This window comes from Sturnira hondurensis, unplaced genomic scaffold (genome assembly GCF_014824575.4).
Source record: "Sturnira hondurensis isolate 20B ecotype Veracruz unplaced genomic scaffold, ASM1482457v3 Scaffold0001872, whole genome shotgun sequence".
Taxonomy (NCBI): Eukaryota; Metazoa; Chordata; class Mammalia; order Chiroptera; family Phyllostomidae; genus Sturnira; species Sturnira hondurensis.
In genome coordinates, this window is record NW_028074503.1 from 40,964,789 (window position 1) to 40,992,377 (window position 27,589).

At 64.4% G+C, this 27,589-nt stretch overlaps 1 protein-coding gene across 5 annotated transcripts in view; it reads left to right on the plus strand.

Annotated features, from left to right (window-relative positions):
- The window catches only part of NFATC1 (nuclear factor of activated T cells 1), an 86,659-nt gene that overhangs the window by 10,312 nt on the left and 48,758 nt on the right, over positions 1–27,589 (plus strand). For all 5 annotated transcript variants that reach the window (XM_037036084.1, XM_037036101.1, XM_037036112.1 and 2 more), the window contains exons 2-6: positions 2,091–3,183; positions 13,909–14,068; positions 20,609–20,811; positions 22,093–22,265; positions 23,129–23,269. In XM_037036084.1, coding sequence (XP_036891979.1) covers positions 2,091–3,183; positions 13,909–14,068; positions 20,609–20,811; positions 22,093–22,265; positions 23,129–23,269 — 1,770 coding nt within the window. The remainder of the gene's footprint in view (positions 1–2,090; positions 3,184–13,908; positions 14,069–20,608; positions 20,812–22,092; positions 22,266–23,128; positions 23,270–27,589) is intronic.

Sequence of the window (27,589 nt, forward strand, 5' to 3'; positions counted from 1 at the left end):
CGCTGGGCGCCCCTCACACCGGAGCCCACCCTCGGGTCCACAGGCCCCGAGCCTCGCTGTGTCCCTGAGGCCCCGCCCTGCCTGGCCCCTCTGCAGTAGTCAGCCACAGCCTGGGCGGGGGAGGGCCGCCCCTGGGTCCTGGCCTGGCACCTGGGAAGTGGTGCCTTCACCCCCCCTCCTCCCAGGACCCTTGACCACCAGAAAGTTCTCTTCCAGGCTTACTTCTTGTTTTGTATAAGCATCGTAACCAAACTTTATTTCATTTTTAAAAAGATTTTGTTTATTTATTTTTACAGAGGGGAAGGGAGGGAGGAAGAGAGGGTGAGAAACACCAATGTGTGGTTGCCTCTCACACACTCCCTACTGGGGACCTGGCCTGCAGCCCAGGCATGTGCCCTGACTGGGGATCGAACCAGCAACCCTTTGGTTCACAGGCCGGTGCTCAATCCACTGAGCCACACCAGCCAGGGCCAGATTTTAACATCCAGTTTTGGTGTTCGAGTTGAAAGCGTCGGCACCGGCAGGTGTTGGCACGTGCTGGGGTCACAGTGGGTGTCCCTGGGTGGGCAGCAGAGCCCAGCGCTGGCGTCAGTTCAGGCCTCACCCTGGCCTCTGCCTCCTGCCCGAAGACCGGGCCGCACCCTTCCCCACGTGGCTGTCCCCACCGTCCCTCTGGCTCCTGGGGAGGAGACGGGGGTACCGGTCCCAGAGATGGTGAGGACCAGAGGTTTTCAGGACAGCATCCCGTGGCCCAGCAGGCACGCGGCCACCTGAGCGGGAGGCATCCCTGCCACCCCGACGTCTGACTCAGTCTCAGCTTTGTTTTCTCTTCCTCCTCACGGCTCGGGTCCCCCGGGGCCTTTTGGAAGCTGGCGTGGAGCAGCACTGCTCTCTCTGTAGAAGGCCACCAGTGATGCCCTGGTGGCAGGGCTGTGGGCGCTCCCCAGGTGCCGGCCGGGGCCACGCCTGCCTCCTTGGGAGCCGGGGACCGTGTTGTCCTTGGGGGTTGGAGCCATCAGAGGAAGAGCCTCCTGGTGCAAGGGGGACAGAGACCGGTGGTGACTGTGAGCACAGCGATGCCCCCTCTGGAGATGAGAGAGGGCGGACGTGGCCCCGCCTGTCTGGGGTCGCACACCCATGTCTGTTAGGGCTGTGGTGTGGGCCCCGGATGCTCTGGCCTCCACCCCGGGACTGTGTCTGACACCGAGAGCCCTCGCTGGCCGGCGCCGCCACGGGGCTGGGGTCGGGTTTCCACGTGCGGGTCTCCATTACTTGGCGACCTGGATAGCCGCAGGTGCAGACAGCAACTGGGCACCAAGGGGTCACAGCAAGTCTTCTCAAACTGCAAACCCAGAGTGCGGCTTTTGTGATACAACGGCTAATTACACTAGTAATGATTTTTTTAAAAAGATCATACTGAGGTGGTAATGAGCGTTTAACGATCCTTCAGTCTGGCCGTGCCCCAAACGACCTGCGTCGCTCTGTGAAAGGAAGGGCGTCTGCCCAGCCTCACCAGTGCAGTTCCGGGGGAGAAACCTGGCCTTCGCGCCCACGTGGTGCTCAGGGCGCTCTCTTTGCAGCTGGTGGTCAGGGCTGGGCAGGGCCAGGTGGTCAGTCTGTTAGCCCCTCTGTCAAACAAGTGGGGCGCTTTGCAGGGCCGGGCACAGTGCTGGGCTCTGAGGGCAGTGAACCGCAGCCGACGGGGGCGGGCGAAGACCCCTGCACTCAGTGAGCCGAGTGTCTATGGTGAAAGAGGAGGCTGGAGATGAAAGATGAGGGCGAGACGTGAACTGGGGAGGGCGGGCGCCTTTGGGACCCGGCCAGGGCAGGAGGGCAGACCCTTCTGTGCAGAGAGCAGCTGGATGCAGGGAGGTGGTGGGCAGTGGGCGGCTGGGCAGGAGAGGCCACGTGCTGGAGAGGAGATGGGGGAGGGTCCCGGGGTGGGCTGTGGCCTCGGGTCATTGGGGGCAGTGGTAGGGGTGGGGGGGAGCCCCAGGGGGGTCGCAGCCCATTCTGGGGCTCGCCCAGCTAGGGGTGTGCGTGTTTGCTGACTGGCCCCCTCACACCCCATCTCCTTCCCTCCCCCCCAGAGCACTGCAGCTACGGGACCTCCACTCTCAGCCCGGGCCTGACCCTGCCCACGACGCACCCCGCCCTGCCGGGCCCCTGCCATGACCTGCAGACGTCAGCCCCGGGCATCCCGGCCTCCGCGGGCCACCCCTTGGGGTACGGAGCCGTGGTGGACGGGGGGTCCTCGGGCTACTTCCTGCCCTCCAGCCACGTCAGGCCCAATGGAGCCCCCACCCTGGAGAGCCCTCGCATCGAGATCACGTCCTACCTGGGGCTGCACCACGGCAACAGCCAGCTCTTCCACGACGTGCAGGTGGAGGACGTGCTGCCCAGCTCCAAGCGGCCCCCGCCCACGGCCACCCTGAGCCTGCCCCAGCTGGAGGCCTACCGCGACCCCTCCTGCCTGAGCCCGGCCAGCAGCCTGTCCTCCCGAAGCTGCAACTCCGAGGCCTCGTCCTACGAGTCCGGCTACTCCTACCCCTACGCATCCCCACAGACGTCCCCCTGGCAGTCCCCCTGCGTGTCCCCCAAGACCACGGAGCCCGAGGAGGGCTTCCCCCGTGGCCTCGGGGCCTGCAGCCTGCTGGGCTCCCCACGCCACTCGCCGTCCACCTCGCCCCGCACCAGCGTCACTGAGGAGAGCTGGCTGGGCGCACGCGGCTCCCGGCCCTCCTCCCCCAGCAACAAGAGGAAGTACGGCCTCAACGGGCGGCAACTGTCCTGTTCCCCGCACCCCTCGCCCACGCCGTCCCCCCACGGCTCGCCGCGCGTCAGCGTCACGGACGACACCTGGCTGGGCAACACCACGCAGTACACCAGCTCCGCCATCGTGGCCGCCATCAACGCCCTGAGCACCGACGGCAGCCTGGACCTGGGCGACGGCGTCCCCATGAAGGCCCGCAAGACGGCCCTGGACCACTCGCCCTCGGTGGCCCTCAAGGTGGAGCCGGCGGGCGAGGACCTGGGGACCACGCCGCCCGCATCGGACTTCCCGCCGGAGGACTTCCCCCCCTTCCAGCACACCCGCAAGGGCACCTTCTGCGACCAGTACCTGTCTGTGCCGCAGCCCCCGTACCAGTGGGCCCGGCCCAGGTCCCCCACGTCCTACACGAGGTGAGTCGGGGGGGCGAGGCTGGGGGTCTGTGTGGGTGCCTCTGTCTGGCACCTCCAGCAGCTTAGAACCACCATGGCCTCTCCCAAGACAGGGCTTTGCTGCTGAGTTTGGGGTCTCTCGTGTGTGGCGCTGTCCCCCCATGTCTGCCCTCCACGTCCCGTGGTTGTCCTCCAGGCCTCCCTGGGTCCAGTGTCCCTTTTCATAAGGTCACAGGAAGCAGCCCGCCCTGAAACCCCCTGTCCACTCACTCGCCTCTGCGCAGGCCCGCCTGCCATTGGGGTTGCCCCAGAGGGTGTGGGGTTGGGGGGACACAGTTTACAGACATGTGCGCTCGGCGTGTTTTGGGCTTCATGGAACCCTAGGGTCCCTGTCCTGGTTGTTTTCGCCTCCTGCGGGCCCCTCCCCAACTCTGGCTAATTGCTGTCAGCTCGTCTGCAGATGGGGCCTCAGCTCGGCCCCCCCCCCGGGGCCCACGCTGCTCCCCGGGGGGCCACGCTGTGCAGAGAAGCACAGCCACCTCCTCCCCAGAGCCGAGGGCCGGTCCCCGAAGTCTGGTGGCAGGGAGCTCGCAAACGCACCCAGTGCCGTGTCTCAGGTTGTTGATTTTTCTTCTTAACGGTGTGTGAGGCTCCAGGGCTCCGCTGGGGCCGCTTTCTCAGCCTGGGGTTTTTATTTTTAACTGAACGGCCCACAAGGACAGGCAGGCCGCCACCGCCGACCTGGGCAGCGTGCTTGCCGCTGCAGGACCCTGGAGGGCAGGCTGGCGTCTTTGCACGCCTCCCGTGCATGGCGTCTCTGGGCACAGGGCTGTGGCCGCCTCTAGGAGGCGTCCTGGTGGCCTGCGTGTGGCTCGGGAGACACGGGCCCAGCGGGGGTCTGAGGGCAGGAGGGTCCCCCACACGGGCCCTTTGTTCAGCTTAGAACCGCCTTTGCGACAGCCGGAGCCCGGGGTGGGGGCGGTGGCTGCACTCTCGGCACCCAGGGACCCAGCTGCCCCCCTGCACCCTCCCCTTTTCTTCCTTTTTAAAAGATTTAATTCAGTGAGAAAGAGGGAAGGGAGGAAGAAAGAAGGAGAGAGACATTGGTTCCCTCTCGCACACACCCCAACTGGGGACCGAACCCACAACCCTGGCACGGGCCCCGACCGGGAATTGAACCCATGACCTTTCGCTTTGCGAGACGATGCCCAACCCACAGAGCCACACCCGCCAGGGCTCTGCAGCGTGTTCAGAGTCTGTGGTGACGAACCAGTGTGAGTCGAGAGCTTTGAGAGCCACCAGCTGGTGAGGGCTGGGACTCAGTTCAGATTCAGAGAGAAGGCCACACCGACCTCTGGTTGTCCTCGACGTGCGTGAGGGCGCATCCCCCCTCTTCATTCCAGCGTCTGCTCTCAGTGCCGGGACGTTCAAAACTCCGGTGTTTTCAGAGGTGTCGCCATACGTGCCTCGGAACCTGGGGAGGAGTCACGCACGTGGGAACGTGGAGGCACTTTCCGTCGAGAACCAGCTGTGCCGGCTGCACCGTCTACACGGTTTCTGCGTGAACAAGCATGTTGGGGCGCTCCCGCCTCTCGTCCAGAGTCACAAGTGTGCCACCTTCTGCGCTTGCCTGGACCACGAGGGTCACAGCACCCAGAGGGGGCTTCTCTCCAGTGTTGACGTCAAGGACAGAGGGACATCACTGACGAGGGGCTGTCACCAGGAGCACGGAGGTCACAGGGAAGGAGACCCAGTTTGCTGACAAGACACCAGGTGGACTCGGCTGGCCTCCCCCGTGGGCGGCAGACACCGTGGTCACCCTGTCTCATCTGCTGTCGTCCTTTCCTGCCGTCTCTGTGGTCAGATGTCCCCTGTGATGGGGACACAGTCATCCTGTGTCAGGGCTGCTCAAGTGTGAGCTTGTTCACATGGAGCCTCACACTGAGGCCTGGGGGTTCCCACCCCAGTGACAAGAGCCAGCTGCCTCTCCCCTTGAGGCCCACAGGGTGTGTCTGGCAGGGGGCCGTCTGCAGGACCAGGCCTGTGTTTAATTCCTGGTCGGAAAGCAGGGCCCCCTCTCCACCTGTGGGGACTTTGGCGGCCACTCTGTGGCCACCTGCCTGCTCTTTATCTCCGGTCGCAGAGCCCGAACGTGGTGTGACGCTCTGCATTCCTGCTAACTAACGCAAACAAAGCCCTGGGAAGGCGCCCAGCTGCCCTCCGCAGGTTCCAGGCTAACCTTTCCCACTGGGCCGGCCCCACACCCAAGGTGTTTCCTGCCCACGTGCTTCCACGGGGTCCCGTCAGCTGGGCCCCGGGGGCTGCGGCACCACAGGGAAGCCAGAGGGGAGGTTGTTTTGCCCTCGGGAGAGGGCAAGCAGATTTCCTTCCCGAGAGAGGGGCCAGCGAGGGGACGTCAGCAGGCCCCCCCAGGCAGTGCCGCCCCGCAGTCTGCGCCAACAGTGAGGCCTGCAGGAACAAACCCACCCACCAGGGGCCTCTGCGCGGGTCACGGTGGTGCCCCCAGCAAAAGTGACGAGTGTGCCTGAGGCCTGTGTTGCGGCATCTTCTCCCTGCAGGGGTCTGGTTCTCCACGCAGCGCCAACAGCCCCTCCCTCGGCCCCCTCGGTCTAGACGCTGTGGACTCCCTGCTGTGGTGGACGAGACAGAACAGAGTTTGGTCGAGTTTTGCTGTCCCAGAGTTCAGACTCATCTTGGGGTTTATCAGACTTTCTGTTCTTAAAGCTCGGAAGTGCACAGGCATCACGGGCGACTCGGCCCACGGTGAAAAGCCCAGAACCCTAGTGTCCGGGTCAGGCTGCAAGGGTCCTCGCGGTGGTGCTGACGTTGCCAACGGCATCCACAGACCCAGCTCGTTCTGGAGCGAGGCCGCGTGTGGGCACGGGCGGCTGCCAGAGGCCAGGGTGGTGGGAGTGTTTGGCGCCCACGGCAGCGACATGCACCCACAGGAGGTTGCTTCCAGACGGTCATTTGCGGTGGCACCCGAGGCAGGTTTCACGTTAACCTGAAGGAATGGAAGTTTGCGCGACAGTTGGCTGGTCCGGTCGCACAGACAGGACCGAGAGTCTCACCGCGCAGTTCCCCAGGGGCCGTGTCTGGAGTGAGCACCTTTCTCTCCTTCCAGATCAGAGTCGTGGGAAGTCCCAGCTCTGGGGGTGTCGCGTCTTGGCTGTCTGCGCCCCTCAGAGGTCCCCTCCGAACTTGCCCGGAGAGAGGCAGTCGAGGGAGGATCAGACCTGAGCAGGTTTGGGAAGACAGCGCAGGACGTGAGGAGTCTGGCCTCACCAGCACCTGCCAGTCAGACTCCCGTGCGCACAGCCTGGCTTCTCGACTCGGGAGCTTACGAAGAAGCGGTTTTCTAAGGGGCGAGAGAAGCTGAAGGAACAGCTTTCACTCGGAGCCTTGGGGTTCGGTGGTCCCGGGGCTGCAAGCCCAAACCCATGGATTCCAGGCTTTGCTTCCTTCAGGTTTCCGGCTGTGATGTTGGTGACTTCATAGCAGTTGTCACTCTGGGGCTGTGCACAAGCGTTAGTTTCCAAACCCTGATAGAACTGCTGGCCCTGTTGCCTTTATAACGTATCTGGATATTTCAGATTCATCCGAACTTGGAGCGAGGTTAGATAAACCTGTAAGCAGGTCCCTCACGAATGTCACCACTGGGAGCCAGGAGCCCCGGCCTGGCCCCGTGCGCCCTGCCTGCCAGCCCACTGGGGGCTGACCCCGGGACATCCCTTCTGGGTTATTTTTCCCTCCTGGACCCGGGAGAAGGAGCCGCCGCAGGTCGCAGGAGGGAGCTCTGGGGGCCGGCCGGGAGTCAGAGCCCCGTGTGGACAGCGCTGGGGCTGCCCAGCCCAGAGCTGCCCCTTGTAGGGTCCCGGCCACCAGCACCCTGGCGCCTCTCTGTCTCCAGGAGCACCTTCCGGGGCATTCGGCCCCAGCATAGCGCCCCCATGGGGCCCCGAGACAAACCTCAGCCACAGCTGGCCCTGAGGGTAAACTCGTGTCTGGCGGGCAGAGGGCCCCCCCCCCCCCCCCCCGGGCTGGGACTCGGGAAGCGGCAGCGGCCACCTGGGTGGGAGGATGCAGACGGCAGAGCTGAGCCTGCTCGCACCTTTCGGTGGCTCACAGCTGGCCCCCTGGGCCAGGCTGGAAACAGCCCTGCGTCCAAAACTTCACTCCTGGAGTTTCTGGTTCCACGAGGTTCACAGTTGACCCGCGGGGACGGGGACGGGGGGGGGGGGGATCTTTGCCACCCTGGCCTCGAACCTGAGAGCTTCACCTGAGGGCAGGTCACACCTGAGACTGGGAGGGGCCGAGTGGGCGGGGCTGCTGCAGCGCCAGCGTTCCCAGGGGTGCACTGGACCTGGGCCCTCATCCCGCCTCTGCCAGGACCCCGTGAGTGTCTGCTGTTGGGAGGAGGGACCCCAGTACTTCTGCGTCCTGGTCAGGATAAAATGCCCAAATCTTGGGGGCTTTGCACTCAGATTTTTAAGTTGCGCTGTGGGAATCAGAACCACGGCTTCATTGCTCAGCGTGACCCCGACCTCAGACGAGGTGCAGCCGTGAGACCCGGCCAGCTCACATCTCCCAAGGGGGTGCCGGCGGCGGCGCTGCGGCTGGGCACCTTTGTGTGTGCAGCCCTGACGTTTCCCGACCTGCCCAGGGCCCTCCTGGAGGGCGTGTGTCCAAGGTCAGAGCCGCAGGTCCCTGCACTGACCTTCCCTGGGAGCAGCGGGAGGGAAGGCCCTGCCCTCCCAGGGCTGCGTTGAGCCCCGAGGCGATGTGGGTCATCCGCCTGGGGACACCAGGTAGCCCTGCCCCAGAGACTGAACTTGAACTGGGAGGCTGCGGCGGCCGCACTCACGCTGGACCTCTCAGGGGTGGTGTTGGCCCGTGTTGGCCTGTGTTGGCCTGTGTTGGCCCGTGTTCCTGGGTTCCCGAGCAGAGTGCTTTGAGAAGCGCCCTGATGCGGTTTGCTATGTTATCGGTGCGTCTAAAGTGCCCTCCGGGCACTGGGCAGACGGACTCCAGTTGGCTTTCAGTCAGGTTCCCGTGGGGCCCAGGCTGCGCTGTCTGATGCTGCCCAGCCGAGGGTGCAGGGGGGCAGACCCACGTCCGAGGAAGGGAAGGGCTGGCCCTCCCGCAGCTGCACTGGCCTGGCACCAGGAGGGCACGGGCGTCAGGGTGTGTCCCGGCCCAACGGCCACCTGCAAACTTGGCTCTGCAGATGCTGGCCCCCGGACCGGGGTGAGGGGCAAGCTCTGGTCAGTGAAGAGGACGTTGGTCACTGGGGTCATCGGCCACACCCGGGTCGAGAGGCAGTGTCATTCAGGGTTCAGAGTGCAGCAGCTGCCCCATCTCCCGGACCACGTTGCCGAAAGGCCAGTGGAGGTGGCCAGTGTAAGTCTTTCCTCCGGGGCCAGGTCACTGGCAGATTCAGCTGCTCTTCCCAGGACCTGACGACCCACCTCCGGCGCTGGGTGATGCAGGGCGTGGCCGTGCCCTGGGAGGCCCCGTGCCTGTGGAAATGCCTGGTTTTCTCCCAAGAAGGTGGGCTCCCTGCACGGATCCCCGTGCCTCTTGGGCAGTGAACAGTTACTAGCAGCAGGCTCCAGTGGTAGCCACGGTGTCTCCATGGGACTCTGCCCCCGCCACGGGAGGGTCCGTGCAGGAACAACGCTGGACCACCCACAGTGCTGCTCCCCGTAGGGTCTGCACCCATGGGCCTCCCTCCTGGTCCCCGATGAACACAGGTGGGGCAGGCCCCCTCTGCCTGCGAGGCTCGGCTCCCCAAGCCTCAGTGCTGAGAGAAGGCAGCATCTCCCTGTGCCTGACACCCCGAGTTGGTGGGATCCTCTCGGGCAGACGGAGCCCCAGCAGGGGGGCAGCTAGTTCCCCTGGACCCTGTCTCTGGGACCCCCGCCCCCCATTGTCAGGAACGTCTGAGGTTATCAGACAAGTCTCCTCTCGGTGGGAAGAGCCCTACCTCACGGGTCTGAGGGGCGGCTGAGCTGGGTGGTCCTGGGTGCAGCTCTGCCCATAGGCTTCTTCAGGGGTCCAGAGTCCTGGCTCTAGGCCTGGAGAACTGCGCTGATAACCTTTTTTTTAATTAGAAAAACAAAAAACACAGCCAGGAACAGGAGGCCTCTGGCTGCCACCCTGAGGATGAGGCGGAGGTTCAGCCCTGTTGCTGTTCCGCGGGCTCGACTCTGCTGGCGGGCAAGTCCCGCGAGGTTCAGGGCTTGTGGCTTCAGCTGCTACGGCGATATCGGTGCCTACGAAGGCCTTCCCATGTCCTCTGCATGACAGAGACGTGTGGGCTTCAGTGCTGAGGAAGCTCTGCACCAAGAGGGCTTCACCCGGACACACTCGCTGCCTCGCCTGGGGGTTTCTGCTGCATCAGAACTTCGCACCCATGGGTGCCTCCTAGGTTTCCACGTCAGCTCAGTGGGCCGGCCCCTGTGAAAATTAGGTTCAGGTGATGTGTGCATAGGGTCTTTTGGGGGACCAGGACCACAGAAGGGCGCTGGGACCCATGGGCACTGCCCGTCTCAGAGCAGGGCCTCCTGCCAGGGGCCGCCGCTCGGAAGGTTCACCGTGAGTGGTTTTGCGAGGAATGTTCTCCACTGTGGGACTCCCAAAAACACGCATGAACGAAAAGAGAGCTGCGCGTCTTTCTCCCACACGTGGGGCCGTTCTGTGTGATACCAGGCTGCGGGGCCCCGGACTCGGGTCGGCCCATCCCAGCCCCACCCCTGGCCCCGGTCAGCGTGTGGCAGGGGCGTGCGGCTTGCCGCCTTTGCCCTAAACACTCTGTCTTCAAAGATGGGGCTCATTTTTGGAATTGTGGGCCACTTGCTGTCACATCAGTCACTGACAAGCGATTTAAAGTGATCTCTCCGGTCGCCAAGTGAGCCTGCAGTCACGTGCTGGGGTTCCCTGCCTCTCGGCTGCTGACCCGCACGGTCACACATGCAGAGCCTGGCACTTCCCCCGACACCCCCTGATCCCGAGGGCTGCCTCTGTGACCTCCTCACCTCCCCACACTCCCCGTGTCTTTCCCAGATCGGTGCTGGTCGGGGAATCGCTGGGATTGTGGCTTCATGTCCCCAAGAGGCAGGGCTGGTGTCTCCACGGTCACTGATGAATGGCCTAAAGGTGGTTTGCAGTTTTAAATCGAGGTGCATGGTTGAAGGTCTGGCCTGTGCCCCTCTCTGCCCCTGGTCCCCCCATAGTCTCGGGATGTCATGAGAGGGGGTCACCGCTGGCCCAGGTGTGCCGGGAAGTGCTTGGATGGCTCATGAGCCCGGAGCATCACTGTTGGCAGGGACTTGTCATCCGGGGGACACCTGCAGGTCTCAGAATTCTTCCTGTGGGTGTTGGTGTGCCTGAGAGTCGGGTCTCCTGGGCCGGTGGAGGTGCAGGGGACAGAGCTGGGACGTAGCTGCGGGGACCGTGGAGGTGGGTGTGCGGCGTGAACAGAGCAGGGTGTCTTGTGAGCTGACCAGTGCTCTGCGAACAGCCAGCCTCGCGGTGGGAGCTGCTGAGAAACTCTGGCCCCTGGTGACATCTCCACGCTGCAGGATGGCACGCTTTTCCTGGCCAGACTCCTGCCCATGGGCGGTTGGCGGTGGGAGATGGGCCTGCCGGGCTCCAGGGGAAAGCGGGGCAGAGAGGCGTGGCCCCAGGTGAGGGCACCAGACAGACAGAGGAAAACCCTGAGTTGTTCTGAGACTGTATCGCCGTGCGTGGGCGATCGTGCTGCTCTGAACGGCGTTAGAAAAAGTCCTTCACATGTTTTCCACGTGAAGAAAACGTAGATGCTCGCTGGAAAACCAGAGGGACGTTCTCCTGGGGACCGGTGGCCCAGCGGCCCTGGGAGCAGGGCGACTCGAACAGGGGGTACATCTCTTTCCACCCACGGCCTCGCCCACGCATAGTGTGTGGCACGCTCACCTCGTGTGGTCACACTGGGACCCCAGCGAGGAGGGCGGGGCCAGCCAGGTTCCGGGCAAACAGGACAGCCCGAGCCAGGCTGCTGGTGCCCAGAGCGTCGGACCTCTGGGGGACAGTGTGGGGGTGCCAAGCACTGAGCACTGCCCCGTGGGGCCGCAGGCCTCTCCGGGAGGCGAGGATGATGTCAGTGGAGTCTGACTCTCGCAGACAAGGCCCAAGAACTGCATTTGCAATCTTTGTTTTGTAAGAATTCCACATTCACCCTGGCTGGTGTGACTCAGTGGGCTGGGCCGTGGCCTGCGATCCAAAAGGTCGTGGGTTCAATTCCTGGTCAGGGCACGGGCCTGGGCTGCGGGTTTCCACTCGGGAGGCAGTTACGGATGTCCTTCTCCTTGGTCTCTACAACCAACGAGCGTGTCCTCCAGTGGGGATTTAAAAAGGCAAAAGAATTCCAGGTTGACAGACAGCAGCAGGGAGATCTGCAGAGCCCTGATAACGCCCCTGTCACCTCCTGGGCTGGTGCGGGGAGGAGACACAGGTGCCAAGGACGCCCGTGTGCCCAGCTTCTCCGGGAACCTGCCCCATCGCCCGGCAGCCAGGCGAGGCCGTGCGGCCGTCACCCTCGTTTCACACACGAGAAGGCGTCGTGGGGATTCAGGAGACACCCGGGCGAGTCCCCGGGAGCTGCCCGGTGCTGGACCGGAGCAGGCTGCCTGAGGCTCCTTGCAGGGACAGCCCTCCTGCCGCAGCCCTCCTGTGGTCCCTGCAGGGGCCGGCCGCTGCCTCCGGGGAGCAGTGCCTTCCAGGCCCCTCACAGTGCAGGCGACCCCTCGCCCGTGACTGTCCCGCGGACGGGGTCCTCCATGCGTGGGAGCCCTGTGCTGTTTGACAAGTGGCCCCTCACGTCACTCTCACGAGACCACGTCCCCTGTTGGTGACATCGTCTAGTGTTTTTTCACAGGCAGCTGTCACGGCCCAGGGAGTCGTGACTACTGATTGCCGTGGCAGACTCTTGTGAGGCCTGTGACGGTCACTCCCGAGACCCCACGGGGCGGGCTGTCTGCTGGGTAGGGCCGGGCCCCCAGCGCAGGATAAGAAGTCAGGACGAGGGGAATCTAGAAGTTTTTAGTGGTGTTCCCATGGGTGCTGTGGGCGTATGTAGTCACGTTTGTCATTCACTCATGATAGGCATTCGCACGTCACCCCGCTGAGTCACATGCCACTGCTGCCCTGAGGCCTCCTGGGGGGACTGTGCTGGTCCCTGGCAGCCCTCTGGCCCTGGCTGTGTGTCAGCCGGTCCCTGGGTGGCCGGGGAACTCCTGGGGGTGGGTGGAGGTGTGTCCCCAGCGCCAGCTGCTCTCACTCCTCGATGAGGCTGTGACTGTCCAAGGAAATGACCAGAAAGGCAGCCAGGGGCAGTCCTGGACACGCAGGTCTCGGAGACAGACCTCAGCTGTGGTCCTGGTCAGCCACCGAGTCGGCTGGTGAGAGGCTGTGGGTGGTGGTTCCCCCGCCCCAGACAATGTGCCCAGATGCCCAAATGTGTTTTTTAAATTTAAAAAGAGCCCCCGTCCCGGGTCACGTACCTCACTGAGCCGAGATGCGCCCCCTTGGGCGCACCGGGACTGACAGAGGTGCGCCCGGATGTGCAGATTCGAGGTGCGTGTGGGTGTACGGATGATGTCTTCACCCCAGTCTGTACAGCTCAGCGACTCTCACGTACAGACTTGAGTGCCTGCTGCCCACGTTGCAGTGAGCATGACTCTCGAAAGCTCAAGTTCAGTTGCAGCTGAGTTGGAAGCCCGACACTGTCCCCACGCTGGACGGTCACACGCGGAGCAGTCACGGACCGTCCGTCTGGAGCGAGCCAGAGTGGGTGGTGGGTGGAGGCCTGTCCCAGGCCCCCCCCCCCCCCCGCTGTGGGAGCCGTCCTGCGTCCCTTAGTCTTGTATCGCTGCGGGGAGCTCCAGGCCGGTGTCTGTCCGTCCATTTGTAAGGGTTTGGCTGGCGTCTGAGGTTTCTGGCTGAACCTATAGGCAAACTGCAGGCATCGCCCCCTCTTGACCTTGCCTGCACGGGGCAGATGCAGGCCCAGTGGAGGGCTCGCCAGCAGGGGCCAGGCCTGGGCTGACGGAGCTGTTTGGGGTCAGGACCCGAAGTACCTTTTGTAGGCGCACTGGGACCCTCGGAGCCCCACCACCCTGGCCCCACGTGGCTGAGCCTCCATGTTCCTCCCTGGGGAAAAGGGCTGCTCGTGTCCCATCCGGTGCCACAGGCTCCGAGGACACATGTCACATTGTCCACCTCTGCTGGCCGATGCCCAGACTTACCAAGTCACCCCTGAGCAACTTTAACAAACAAGCTCACAGACCAGTCTTGTGGGCTCCGTAGTGATTTATGTCCCTTCCTCTGGTGGCAGGTCTGCCCTCTGAGCGAATCGGGGAATTTGGGAACTGGGCTTTAGGGTCTTAGATCAGGTGTGTCCGTGGCCCAAGGGAGGTTCAGTCAGTCAGACAGGCCTGTGGTGCCGGAAGGACGGGGTGGTGAGGCCATCGCGGGAAACGTCTCCGTCTTATTCAGGAGGCTCGTGGCACAGACCAGCCAGGCCGCAGCCCCTTGCCGTGACCGGATGGTGACTTGTGTCGGGAAGGGGACCTCAGTGATGGGAAGTGCAACCCTGAGCTGGTGAGGGTGGAGGCGGGTTGCACCCCGGAGTACAGGACCGGGCGCCGCCTGCTCGCACACCTAACGCTGTGCCGTCTCTTACAGCCCGACTCTCCCCGCCCTCGACTGGCAGCTGCCGTCGCGCTCGGGACCCTACGAGCTGAGGATCGAGGTGCAGCCCAAGTCCCACCACAGGGCCCACTACGAGACCGAGGGCAGCCGGGGCGCCGTGAAGGCGTCGGCGGGGGGCCACCCCAGCGTGCAGGTACCGGCATGTGCACCGGGCGCCTCTGAGCCCGCGGGCGGCTGGGTGGCAGCGGGCGGCTGGGTGGCAGCGCCTGGCAGCCTCCTTCCTTCCATTTCAGTTAAACTGCCGACAGCCGGCTGGCACTCTGTGTGCCCAGCTCCCTTCCCGGCCGCCCCAGTGCTGGGGTGGGGGCACCGGGGGGCTCTGGTGTCTGCAGCTTCTCGGTCGGCTGCCCTCACCTCGCCTGAGACCTGTGTTAAAATGGGAACGTCTCTCCGTGAAACTGCTTCGGGGAGGCAGGCAGTGCCCGGACGCCGGGTCACGGCCAGAGGACTGAACAGATGCTGTTGCCAACAGGTGTCCATTCCGCTGGCGTGGCCGGGGCCGGCTGTGACTGGTGGTGTGTGAGTGGTGGGCTGCTGAGTGTCCTCTGTGCAGACGGACACTGTCCCCAACCCCGTGTCCTCCTGAGCGGTTGTGTTTGGCTCAGAACACATGGGGAGAGGGAGAGAACTGTGGAGACGCCCGGGCCGCCGGCTGTGAGGACCTGGGTTGCGGCCCGGGTGCTGGGGCATCGTCTGCGCTTCATCATAGACTGGGCCCCATGTCCTAGAAGAGAAAACTGAGATGCAAACTTGAAATTAAAAATGTTTATTTTGAGGACCTTTCTGGTAACAGACCTGCAGAAAGAGGCTGGTCAGACCCAGGGGAGGAGCTCCTGCGCCCCCTGCCCACTGCCCCGCCCACTGCAGGCCCCCCCCAGTGGGGGGTCCTCGGCCACCTCTGCCCCATGTTTGCTCGGAGCCGCCCCAGCCCTGCCAGCTCAGAACCCAGGATGACTTGGAAGCGCCCTCTGTCCCTCCGGCCTTCGCCCCTTAAGTGTTTGTCCTGAGGCTGCTCGGCAAGCAGGGTGCGGGCCCAGGGCTGCAGGTGGCAGCCCTCAGCTGCTCGGGCCACCCGGTGCCCCGGAGCCGGCGCAGGTCTCCCGGCCGAGGCTGCCACACTGCCCGAAGCTCACTCCGTCTCCCCGGCGGTGCCTTGGGCTCCGGCCTGCTGGGCGGTCAGTGGCAGAGACCACATCTCCCCTCTTAAAGGCCTTGGGCCCTCTCAGGTGTCACTCTCCAGGCACCGTCCCCGGACTGGCCTCGCCCGCCTCACTGGGAAACTGGGAGAAGTGCAGAGTCTCTGGTCCCTGGGCTGCGGAGTGAGTCCCAGCTCCGGGTGTGCCCTGCGGTCCCGGCTGAGCCAAGGACCTGCTGCGAGGTGCCAGGTGCAGGGCGGGGACGGCGTGTTCCGGTGGTTAGGGAGGTCGGCGGCCTGAGGGGGAGGCTGGGGACGGTGTGGCCAGGCAGGTGAGGGGTGGGGGGTGCTGTGGCAGCAGAGCTGGGCGCCCCCCACACCTCATGGCTCCTGGGGGGGTCTGTAGTTGGAGCTGGAGTCCCAGCAAGCACCTCGATGGGCACCACCACGGGGACGGATGACCTCTATCATCCTAGACCTGTCTCCTGGCTCTGCCCCATGTGGGTCTGAGCCCCCAGGTGGACTGTTGGCTGCCATCAGTGTGACCCTGGGGGTCACACATCACCCAATCAGCTCTAAGTGCCCCCAGGTCCCTGATATGACCAATGACAGGCATGCCCACCCCCCACCCACCCCCCCCTGTCACCGCCGGACCGTCGGTGTCGTTTGTGGCCGTGTGCTCACTGACAAAACCTCCTTGGTCGGCTGCTCAGCCAGGCGCAGCAGCCTGGGACACTTCAAGTTGCCGCCTTCCCGGGGGGAGCAAGGCATGAAGACGCCTGTGTCTGGCCGAGCTTCACGGCTGCAGGCCCTTCACTGCCTTCCTGGCCACGGTTTCCACAGAACGAGAGTGCCTGGCTGCTGAGTGGGGGGACGCGCCAGCCGAGAGGAAGCAGAGGAGGAGAGGCGGGGACGAAGCCGCCCAGCCGTCAGGTCGACGCCCCCCTGCCTGTATGTGACGGTGGGGAGGGTCCCGGCCCAAGACGCAGGCGAACACCCGGGACCCAGACCAGGGCCCCCGGAGGCTGACCCTCCTCATGACGGCCAAGGACCGTCCCACGAGGCGTGTGCACGGAAGGCCGGTCTGCCTCCTCCCAGCCTCATCCGGGGCCCGTGAGTTCAGTGCCAGGGCAGGCAACTCGGAGCACGACCGCTCTGGAGGAAACCGGAAACACATCTTCAGGAGTCGCTCCGCATTAAATGGCAGCAAAGTGGGAGAAGCTGATTCTGCGTTTCAACAGAATGAACCCCACCCCCTAGCATCGGTTCCCAAATGGAAAACATCAGGCCATCTGCCAGCAGCTTCGTTGGTCAGCAATCACCCCCTGGGGTTTTCTGACCCTTGCGGCCAGGTGGGCTCACGGCTGCGCAGGCCCTAGGCAAGCAGCTAGAAAGAGGGAGTGTGGGGGTTGTTTCCTCTTTGGGTCGGTGGATGGCCGTCGGATGGAAACAGAACTCGTGCACAGTCATGAAACAAATGAAAACAGGAGGCTCAGTCCACAGTCATGACCGAGCAGCAACTGCTAATTCCATCCCCGGCCGTGCCCTCGAGTCCCTCAGAAGTCCCTGCGTCGCTGTCCCCTGCCGGCCACGTGAGACCACGGCTCTGCTCAGACCCTCTGTCCCCACGGAGCTAAGACTTCCGCTGCTAAACGCACGCTGTCCCCTGGGCACACCCAGAGGTTCTGAATTCCTTCCACGATTCCAAAAGCCCGTCCCAGAAGCAAGCCCGCCCGAGCACTCCTGTAGAAGGAGACACCCACGTGCCGGAGCAATGGGGACCTGGCCCTTTCTCCAGCGTCGGCCAGCGAGGCTGGTGTCTCGGAGCATCCAGGACCCTTCCCAGACTCTCAGAGTCACCACCGGTCCTGGGGGCGGGGGCGTTCTGGGATGTCTGGGGGTGCTCACCTCCATCCCTCACCCGTGAGCAGAGCCACCTGGCCCACCTCTGGTGCCCAGTTGGTCAGCAGGCTGGGCCCAGGCCCCCGGAGGGGGTTTTGGCGGAGGGGCAGTTTCCACCCCCTCCTGGGAGGCGGGGACGCAGAGGACTGCCACCTGCGTGGGAGACAACTCCCCAGGGAGACGAAGGCTGTCTGGGCCTCTTCCATCACTTTTACTGTAGACCAGAGAACTGTGTCCCTAGGGGCCCAAGCTCCCCTGTCACCCCCTCCTGCAGACAGGAGGGCCGAGGTCCAGGAGGCTGACAGGGTCACCGGGTCCCCACGGTTCACACCTGTCTTCTGCTCTGCGTCCTTGGTGCCCCGTCTCTGTCACCCTTCTCCACTGCCTCCGTCCCCAGAGCACCGCTCCCGTGCACACATGGTGGGTGGGAGTCTGGGAGCCTGTCTGATGTGTCCTGTGTCCCTGCGCTCGTGGTCTCTGACTCAGGGGTCAAAGGGTTAAGCTCTGTTTACCACGTCACCAAAGTAACTTTCTCGATAGCATCTAGCCCATCACACAGGAGGCCAGTGTGTGAATAATTAATAGGTCGCAGAAACACGAAACAGGTTCCAGGCCCCGTCAGTGCCTGAACAGCACGTTGGTCTGTGTTCTGGTCGGTGACCCACGTCGGCTTCGGAAGGTGACCCTTTGCTGGATGTGGGCCCCTCCCCCCCGAAGGCGCCAGCCCACCGGCAGGAAAGCAGCCTGGTTGCGAGGGACTCTCTGTCCCTGTGGGAGCAGGACAGATATGCTTCTGTCCTACAGACTCTGGGAGCCGAAGCCACAGAGCAACCGCCGCAGGAAACAGCTTGCGCACTGTCAGGCGGTTCAGGCCAGCGGCCTCCAGCGTCCCCGTCTTCAGCTGGCGAAGGGCCTTCCCCGGGCTCGGAGGGGCGGCTGCAGACGCAGCCCACTCCACTCCCTGTCCCGTCTGTCTGCACTGGAAACGCAGATGCTAACCTGGGACCCAGGGTTTTCACAAAAGCCAGAGGAGGGCATCGTTACTGGAGTGAACTACGGTTTTGACAGCAAACCCGGGCCCACCTGGGAGCCCGGCCCCCGAGACCCGGGACAGCGCAGGTCTGCTCAGGGCCCTGCTCAGAGCTAAGGCCGCACCACGACTTGAAACACGGCCCTGACCCCAACCAGCCCCGCCGGCCCCGGCCCGAGCTCCGCAGACCTGCACAGGGCACCGATCCGTTTTTCGTGGGTGGGCCTCGGCTGCCAGGCTCCCGCCGTCTGCCCTTTCACATCCCCCAGGCTGCCCAGCTTCCATCTTTGCTGCTGCGCTCGCAGACCGCTCTGGTGTGCGGGAGAGGCTCTGGGTGGGGGCACATTCCCTCCTGAGCTGCTGGTCCGTAACTGCCCCCGAGCCGTGTGGGCTGGGGGTGCCGGAGGGCCCATTGACCTGCACCCCGGTCGGGTGGGAGACACCACATGCCAGTGGCTGGCCGCAGTCTCACCTCTCCACCAGGACACTGGTCTGCACACAGCGCCTTGCTCTGTGTCAGCACAGGGGCGGGACACACAATCATCCCTCAACCGGCTGCTCGGTGGCCGTCCCTTCAGCGTGCTGGGTGCCAGGAGAGGGCCCCGTGGGGTCCCTGGGGCCCTGTGCCTGCTTCGGCCTTGGTGCCAGCCCTGCCCACTGTCCTTCGGGTCACGGAGGACCAGCCTGGCTTCCAGAAGGCCCCTCAGTCCATCCCGTGCACCCCAGGAATGACCCGCTGGCCCCTCAACTGTGGCAGGTAACCTGTACTTAAATGCAACTCCCCCGCTGTCTCGCCCGACAGGGCCTCCGGGGGCTGTCCCAAGGAGGAGGGGCTCCAGAGCACAGCAGCCGAGTGAGGGGGCCACACAGGCTTTGCCTTACAGGCTTCCACCCCTGCCAGCGACTGCCCAGGCTGCGCAGTGCAGCCCCCAAGCGTGGCTGTCTCCCATCCGCGTGTGAGCCAGGCCAGTCTGGTCCCAGTGCCTGGGGCTGTCCTGCCAGCGAGAGACCTGTGCCTTCTCCAACCCTGGTGACTTCCAGGGGCGTCAGGGACAGCTCCGCACAGTGGTATCCGAGGGAGCACGAGGCACCAGTGCTCGCCAGGAAGTCGGGGCGTATCCTGGATCACAGATGGGCCACCGTGCCTGTCGACACACAGCCGGCCACCCTGCTCAGGCCCTACCCACACTGCTCACTGCACCAGTGCCCACACAGCGCACACCGCCTCTGAGTTCACCCAGGGGCGGGAACACGCAGGGGAAGGAAGTAGGGCCGCTATCTGAGTGGGTTTTCCCCACGGAGTTGCGCTGGGCGCCAGTGAGGGACGCAGAGCTTATGCCTGGGCTGCGCGCAGATTTTCTGTCGGTGTGGATGCCCTGCGAGGACTTCCTTGTGTGTGTGTGTGTGTGTGTGGGCACGCACACGCGTGTGTGAGCCAACTCAGGACGGTTGGTTAGAAAGTGACCTGCCACGTCACATGTCACACGCATCAAACATGGACATGTGCACGTGTGTTTGTGGGGCACGTGTCTTCACATGTGGGTGTGTGTAGATGTGTAGGTGTGTGCACACGTGTGTGTGTGAGCATGTGTGCGAGCTCCGTGTGAATATGAGCCCCGAGCTAACTTGGCCCGGATCTCGGCCTCCCTCGCTGTGCCCGGTGTAACTGCTGAGCTCAGCACAGGAGCTAAAAACAAACACTTGTGTGCAGGGAGCGCGGGACCTCGGGACAGAATAATGCATGTTCTTCGGCGAGGAGAGGCCATCGCTATGACAGGCAATTCCATAAATATTATCTTGACAGAAGCTCTTGGGTGCTAGAGGCAGAAAACCGTGCAGTGCGACACGTGGAGTATTTAAATTACTTTTCTTAAAATGAACTGCACGGTTTAAATAATAGATGTTTACTTTCCGAGTCAAACCGTACATATCCTGATTGTCCCTGAAATGACATGTTTTTAAATGCTAGAGTTATGCCCACAATCCAGTGCTTTGCACACTCCATCTGATCGTCTCCACGGAGGGTCCCCGGGGGGTTAAATTGTCATTTCCAAACCACGTGACCCTGGTGCAGCCCCCTGACCCCAGGAACCCACCTGGTCCACACAAGATGAGGTTTTGGCCAAAGAGTCATTTATTGCGTATGTTCTTGCGCTGAACTTTATGAAATGCGACACAGAACGGCAGTATCCGTCTCCTGATCGGCCTCTGGGTTGATTTCTGTGTTTCCCGTTGTAAAGTGCAGGTCGGGCGTGGAGTGGGTTTCTCAGTAAGTTCACCAAGCTGGCACAGACTGGTGGCCCAGCCCCCAGCCAGGGGGCAGGAGGGGTGGACCAGGCAGCGGTTGGGGCAGCGCGCGTGTGTGCACATGCACAAGTGGGTACACGTGTGCACACGTGTCCTGGAACGCAGGCACCGAGAGCCCAGGGCATGGGGGTCCAGAGGCCTCTCCAGGCTCCTGGTTTCATCGATGCCGAGAGGCCGGAGCAGGAGAGGCCGATGCGAGCCGCTGCCCCAGGTCTCCCTCCCGAACTCGCCGCCGCCTGTGCAAGTCGAGTCGACCCTGAGCGGGCCGGGCGCTGAGCGGGCTTCCCTTCTCTCGCCAGCTGCACGGCTACTTGGAGAATGAGCCCCTCACGCTGCAGCTGTTCATCGGGACGGCGGACGACCGGCTTCTGCGGCCGCACGCCTTCTACCAGGTCCACCGCATCACGGGGAAGACGGTCTCCACCACCAGCCACGAGGCCGTCCTGTCTAACACCAAGGTCCTGGAGATCCCGCTGCTGCCAGAGAACAACATGCGTGCCAGGTAAGCGGGCGCCCAGCTCGCCAGCCTCACACACACTCAGGACCAGTCCCTTCTCCCAGGCTTCAGGCCCCGTGCGTGTTGCCACCGAAATACATACTCAGTCCCCCAGCCGCGAGCCCCTCCCCCCTTGGCTGCACTCAGCTCCCAGACATGACAGCGAATTAGAGGGATGGGGACCGGCGGCCGTGCAGACAGTGTGCGGTCAGCGAGGACTCTGTGTCGGGACGCGTCTCTCCCAGCCCCGTCGCGCCGTCGGCTCAGGCCCCCTTGTTTGGAGACAAATTCGTTGTGAACGGGCCGTTCCCAGGGATGTGCCGAGCCCTCGAATTCAACTGGCCCGTGCTGTGCGGGTCCCGTCTGAGCTGTGGGCGCCTCAGAGAAAGAGAAAGCCGTCCCACGGGGCCTGCGTCCTGTCGGGGCCCTGGGGTCGTGTGTGGAAGTGCCCGGTGGCCACCGAGGGTCGGAACTCAGGGTGGGAAGCGGAGCACGCAGGGAGACAGTGAGGGAAGGACCTGGGGCGGCAGGCAGACTCCAGGGTGCCCTAGGGACAGTGTGGGAGGCTGGGCCACACTCTGCAGGACTACGAGTGGGATTTTGGTGACTTCGAACCCTGCACATTGGAGAAGCAGGGAGAGCTCCCTGCCCACGTCGGCTTTTCCCGGTTCGAGGGAATTTGCGCGCCTCCGAGTTGGTGCTCAGCCCTTGGGTCAGCTTGGAACTGCAGTCAGCTCCCCGAGGACCGTCCAGCCCGGCGTCGGAGGCCCCAGCTTGGCGGCCTTACCTGCGCTGGCTGGGAACTCGCCAGCCACCGCTCATTCGACCGCAGGACCGGCGCTGCCTCCTCACGGCTTCCTGAGGAGGAGTGTCAGTCTCCACCCGGCAGGCTGTCCGCGGCTCCCTGCTAGAGTCCAGTGTTCAGGGCAGTTAAACGAAAGCTTAGAGAGCTGCAGAACACTCACTCACCTGGCGAGCTGAGCGATGGGGCCGCTGCCAGGACCCTAAACGAAGGGACCGTTGGGAGCGCCGCTGACACTGGGCTCCCAGACAGGCGGCAGCTCTGGGCTCCCGTGGCCCGTGTCCAGCTCGGTCCCCTTGGCCAGGCCGCAGGGGAGGGTCTGGGCGGGGGGGGGGGGGTGCGCCGTGGCAAAGGGGGCAGGCAGTCAGCATGGTGGGTGGGTCCCGCCGTCAGGGTGCTGCTCTCCTGGACAGGTGGGGGGCAGGTGTCTCCGGAGGTGGGGGGCAGGGCCCTGCAGGCAAGCGCCCTCCCGTTCTGCCCCGCAGCATCGACTGCGCCGGGATCCTGAAGCTCCGGAACTCCGACATCGAGCTGCGGAAGGGGGAGACGGACATCGGCAGGAAGAACACGCGCGTGAGGCTGGTGTTCCGGGTCCACATCCCACAGCCCAGCGGCCGCACGCTGTCGCTGCAGGTGGCCTCCAACCCCATCGAGTGCTGTGAGTGTTCATGGCGGCGGCGGCAGCGGGGCCCTGGGCCTGGGGCCTGGCACTGACCGGGGTCGGACGGGGATAAAAGTGAAAGAAAGCTGGCCAAGAAGCACAGGTGTCAGCAGTGGTTGTGCCTCCACTGGTCCCCTCGCAGTTCAGGGGTGATGGGGAGGTGCTGCCTGCAAGCCCAGTGCACCCCGACATTCCTGGTGGTCCGGGTCTCACGCGGGGCGGGGTCCTCTCCCTTTTAATGAATTTGCTGGTTATTGTTAGCGAAGGGGGTCTGTTGGGGTTCCCCCCAGGCAGCTCTGCAGGCCTGGACACTGACAGAACCAGTCCATACCCTGAAGCCCCTCCGGCTCCCCTGCCTCCGCATGACCCCACCCACCCCAGGTGCGGAGTCTCGGGGAACACACCTGTCCTCTTGGCTCACCTGCCCCCGGTCCAAGCTGGAGTTTGCTTCTGTTGCTGCAACTCTGGGGCTTGGGTGGGGCCCCTCCTCCAGGTGACGCAGGCCCTACCAGCTGTCCCAGGGCCCTGCCTTGCCTCATCCCTGCACGCTGCCGTGTAGACACCTGCCCCACACCCTGTGTCCTTTCTGTGGTGCGGTCTCCTCGGTGGGCACAGTGTGGTGGGGGGACCTTCAGGACTCTGTGAGGACCCCGGGGCATGGCTTCTACCCCTTAGGACAGTGTGGCCACTCCCTGCCTCGGGAGGTGTGACTGCGCACTGTCCCTTGAGGGGTCACGCCGTGCACACTGGTCACCAGAGGAGCCATTTGGAGGCACCAATCCCCGAAGGGCTGGCCCTCTGGGGAGCATCGGGGCCCGGAGGCAGTGGGCTCTGCCTCACTGGCCTGCCTGTCCCTGCAGCCCAGCGGTCAGCCCAGGAACTGCCCCTGGTGGAGAAGCAGAGTGTGGCCAGCTGCCCAGTGCTCGGCGGAAAGAGGATGGTCCTGTCCGGCCACAACTTCCTGCAGGACTCCAAAGTCGTCTTCGTGGAGAAGGCGCCAGGTACTTTCCCGAAACTGCCCCTCAGTGTCTCCTCTCTGGGGCGCCTCGGGGAGGGTCCTGGCGGCTGAGGCGGGCGGCCTGCGTGTCAGTCCACGTGTGCTGGGCACAGCCGGGCCACGCAGCTGGGGTCACATCTCTCCACATGTGTTTGTGCCCACGCAGGGCTGATTTTGGCAGTGGCCGGGGCCCATCCTCCTGCCTTACTGCTGTCAGAGGGGCTGTGGCCAGGGGCCACCTTACAGAGTGCTTGCCGTCCCCTGGGGCGCTGTGCAGCCGGGCAGGGCACCTCCGGCATAGACCAGCTCTGTCTCTGAGTCAGACTGACGGAGACAGGGCTCCAGGTGCAGAATGGCCACAGGGTCCCCCTGTGGGACCCACGATCAGGTCCACAGGCCTTTCCAGCCCCCCCGCGGGCCGGTGCCCACACAGGACACTGCTCTCTTTGTGACCGGTGGCCCCTGGGGTCCCGCCTTTTCTGTGCTTGAGCCCGTGCTGACCCCTCTGTGCAGGCCAGTGTGGGCCCGTGTGCCGTGCTCGAAGGAGCTGTGGATTCGGCCGAGGTGGGAACACGGAGCAGACAGTCTGCCCCTGGAATGTGGGGAGCCGGGAGCGCAGGGCCGGTGGGGCAGTGCTGTGGCTCCTGCAGGGGACAGAGAGCTGAGGCCGCAGTGCTCGGAGCCGCCTGCGCCCAAGATGGGGCCAGCGGAGCCCGCAGGTGGCCCGGTGGGTGGCCTGTTTCTTCTTTGTCACGCTTCCCACCTGGCAGTTTCCCGAGGGCACCAGCGCAGGGCTAATCGCTGGGAACCGCGGGCCATTCAGCCTCCACAATGGGTCTTGATTTGGTACAGTTTGCAGGGAAATTAAGTGCTTCAATCAGAACGGGCTTGAAAGGCTTTCCCGTCCACCACGGTCTCTGCCTCTGTAATCATGCACGTAACGGGGAAACGCATCTTAAATTACGGAGGAGACCCAACAAAGTGGAACGACAAGGACGGGAATTTGAGTTTCTGGAACGCCCTTCTTTGGAGGACATTCATTGTGAAACAACTTAACCTTTTGCGCTGCGGATGTGCAAGCACTCGCAGCTAAGGCAGGAGCGTGGGGCTGCAGCGGCGAGACCCCGCTGGGCAGTGCCTCTCGGAGGGGCGGGCCGGTCGGCTTCCCGACTGTTGCCTGCGGAAGCCACCTTGCGGCCTCGGGGCGAGGCCTCCCCCGGAGGGTCTCTGCTGGCTGTGGGAGCCCTCGGCACTCCTGCTCCCTGCGGCCGCGCGGAGGACTCTGTCGCGGTGTCTCCACATCATGGTCTTCCTGGGCAGCGCCCCTTAGAGCTTGGCCACCAGCCCTCAGTGCAGGGCGCTCAGCTTAGGCATGTCCAGCCGTCCTCACCTGGGGGCCCCGGGGACTGCCCTGGATGGGAGCCAGGCGCTGCCTCGCTGGCGTGGGAGGACTCATCACCCGCCCCCCAGTCTCCTGCAGCAGCTGGGCGCCCGTGCGAAGGCGAAGTACAAACAGGTGGGGGTCGAGCAGACATGACTTAAACACTCTGCACCTGGGACGTGCAAAAGCGGACGTGGCGGTCACACCTCTGACACACTGGTGGCCCATGTGCCTGTGCACATCTGTGCACGTCCCGTGTTTGTCCCGTGTTTGCATACGTGCCGAAGCCCACGTTTCTTTCCTGGCTGGGGGCTGGGGGCGCTTCTCCCCGACCCCGTTTCTGTGCGTCCCCCGGTGAGTCACTCAGATGAAAACAGGGCTCGCCTCTGGCTGTCCAGCGAGGCCGCACGGCCTGTTGTAACGTGATCTTTAAACCGCTGCTGGGGTGCCCTGGCCATGTGAGTGGTCGATCCTGGCTGCCCGCATCGCCCGCATCTGTGTGGGAACCTCACCAAGTGGCTCCCACCGGTGTCCCCCTGCCCAGCAGGGCTGCCTGGAGCCCACAGGGACTCCTGGGGCAGGCCCCCTGGTGGATGCTGCTCGGGCCCCTGGGTCAGCCAAGGGGCCGTGGGGACCTCAACAGAAATGTCACGAAGGGGGCAGAGGGTGCGCGGTGGAGCTGCTGCTGGCAAGAGGCCTGTGGTTTCCCTCAGGCCTCTCACTGAGTCTCGCAGAAAGCCCTGGTGTTGAGACAGCCTGCCCGTCGGGACCAGGCCTCGTGTCCAAGAGCTGGAGGCCAGGAGTGGGGACCCGAGGGGTCAGATGCAGACGCACAAATGTTCCCCGGTGAGAAGTGAGGCCCTGCACCTTGCCTTCGGATGTGTGAACAAGGAGCTTGTCTGCACGCCCTTACCCGACTCGAGGCAGCTGGGCACCTGCATGTCCCGCATCCAGGAAAACACCCACGGGCACAGGAGCTCGCTTGTCGCTGGGACGTGGGGCCTGAGACGGAAGAGAAGGCTGAGGGGTGAAGGTGTGAACCTGCATCGAACTCCTGATGCCAACGCTGGAAGTGACTCTTTCCTGCCGAGTCCCCTGTCCGTCTGGAGTCGGGGACCGAAGCCTGTTCTCCTTTTGCTGTGAGACACGTGTCACCAGATGTCGCTTCACGCACGGGTGACTGTGTGCGGGGCCCAGACTCGGCCATTTTGGCGGCCGCCGCCAGCTGGCCAATCCGCTGGGGCCCGACGGTGGCCTTCCCTCTGAGGACAGTCTCGGGGCCCCAACCCTTCAGTCCTGTCAGCCTCCCCCTGAGTGCCTGGACCACTTGTGGGGGCCCCCCTTGGGGGCCCCTCCCCTCCCCCTTGGGTCCCAGCTGGCCAGAACTGGGAGAGGCCCTGCGAGGGGTAGACACGGAGGCACACACCCCATCTGGGCCCCACTGACTGCCCCTCACAGGCCAGACCACTTCCCTTTCATGAGCTGGCCAGCAGGTGCTCAGACCCCAGACCGAGGTCCCAAAACCAACATGGACAGACCCAGCCCCCCCGTGGGGGCCTCCCCCGCCCTTTGCTCCATCTGCAGGTGGGCCCAGCTCATCTCTCTGTGGGTCCCCAATGCTCGTATCCTGGCACCGCTCCCGCCCTCGCTGGCACTTGGCCACATGTAGAGCCCCTGCCTGCCCTGCACCTCGGCTGGGTCCTCGTCATGCCGAGCTTGTCTGTGTGGGAGGTGGGCACCAGACTCAGAGACCGGGGCAAGCCCTGCCCCTGTGAAAGAAGTGCAGGCGCTGCTCTGGAAGCGAGCACTCGGAGAAGACATGAGGTGTGGGAAACCTTCGCACGCTGGCAGAAAGACCGTGCCCACCGTTCCCTGAACTCCTGCAAACCAGGCCACACCCAACCCCAGATCTCGGGGCTCAACTCGGCCACCCAGGAGCACCCCGCCTCCAGAGCCCCAGGGTCTGGCCCCTCCCCGGGTCCCCGCACACTCCCCTGGTCAGTCCCCGGGGCACCCGGTCGCTCGTTCGCAGCCCCTGGAACAGAAGGAACCAGAGGGATCTTCACTTGGCGAGGCACTCGCCAAGGCCGGGCTGAGGGAGACACGCTGCAGTGTTGTCTCGTTGGGAGTGAGCTGTCCCAGCACAGGCGTGGGGGCGGCGTCCTGGCCACAGGGACATGTGCGGGGGCGGGCGAGGCCCCGTCATCTGGACACCCGGACCTGAAGGGCCAGTTTAGGAGGAGCAAGCAGTGTGTGTGGGCGTGCACGGCTGTGGGTCAGGGCGTGTGAGAGTGTGTGTGTGAGGACCCCCCACCTCGCTGCCTCACGGGTGGGTGGCAGCCCCACGCCCCGGCCGCACTGTGGGGCAGTGACCCCTGGCGGCCTGGGTGCTCTGAGCTCCCCCCGCCCGGCCTGCTCCCAGCTGGGCCCCGGCCCACGCGGGTCGTGTTTCGACCTCCTGGGTCATCCAGCTGGCGCTCGGGTGGTGATGACGCAGCCCGGCGGGGGCCCGCCCCTCCTGGGCATGTCCCAGGCTGGGGCTGGGCAGAACCCCGACCTGTGGTCTGGCCGTGCAGCCTCTGAAGGACTTGGGGAAACTCCGAGGCCAGCGCCACAGCCTGTGGCGCGGCTCCCTCGCCAGAAGTCCCGGCTCCGGTGAGGGAGGAGCCCTCCCTGGTGCTGACCCAGGAAAGGGGCAGGTGCTGTCCGCGCCCCCGACCACTGCGGCACAGGGCTTGCCCGCGTCAGCCTGGCAGGCACTGACGGCTGTGCCCGCTCGCGGGGCCTGGGGTGGGCTCACAGGGCCCAGGTGGCTGCTGGGTGGGCGGCAGAAACCTGCTCAGGACTGTTCTGGAGGTCACGCGCGTTTCCAGGAGTGAGAGGCATGGGGAGCCAGGCCAGCCCGAGTCCCCCACAGGGCTCATCCGCAGTTTAGAGAGAGAG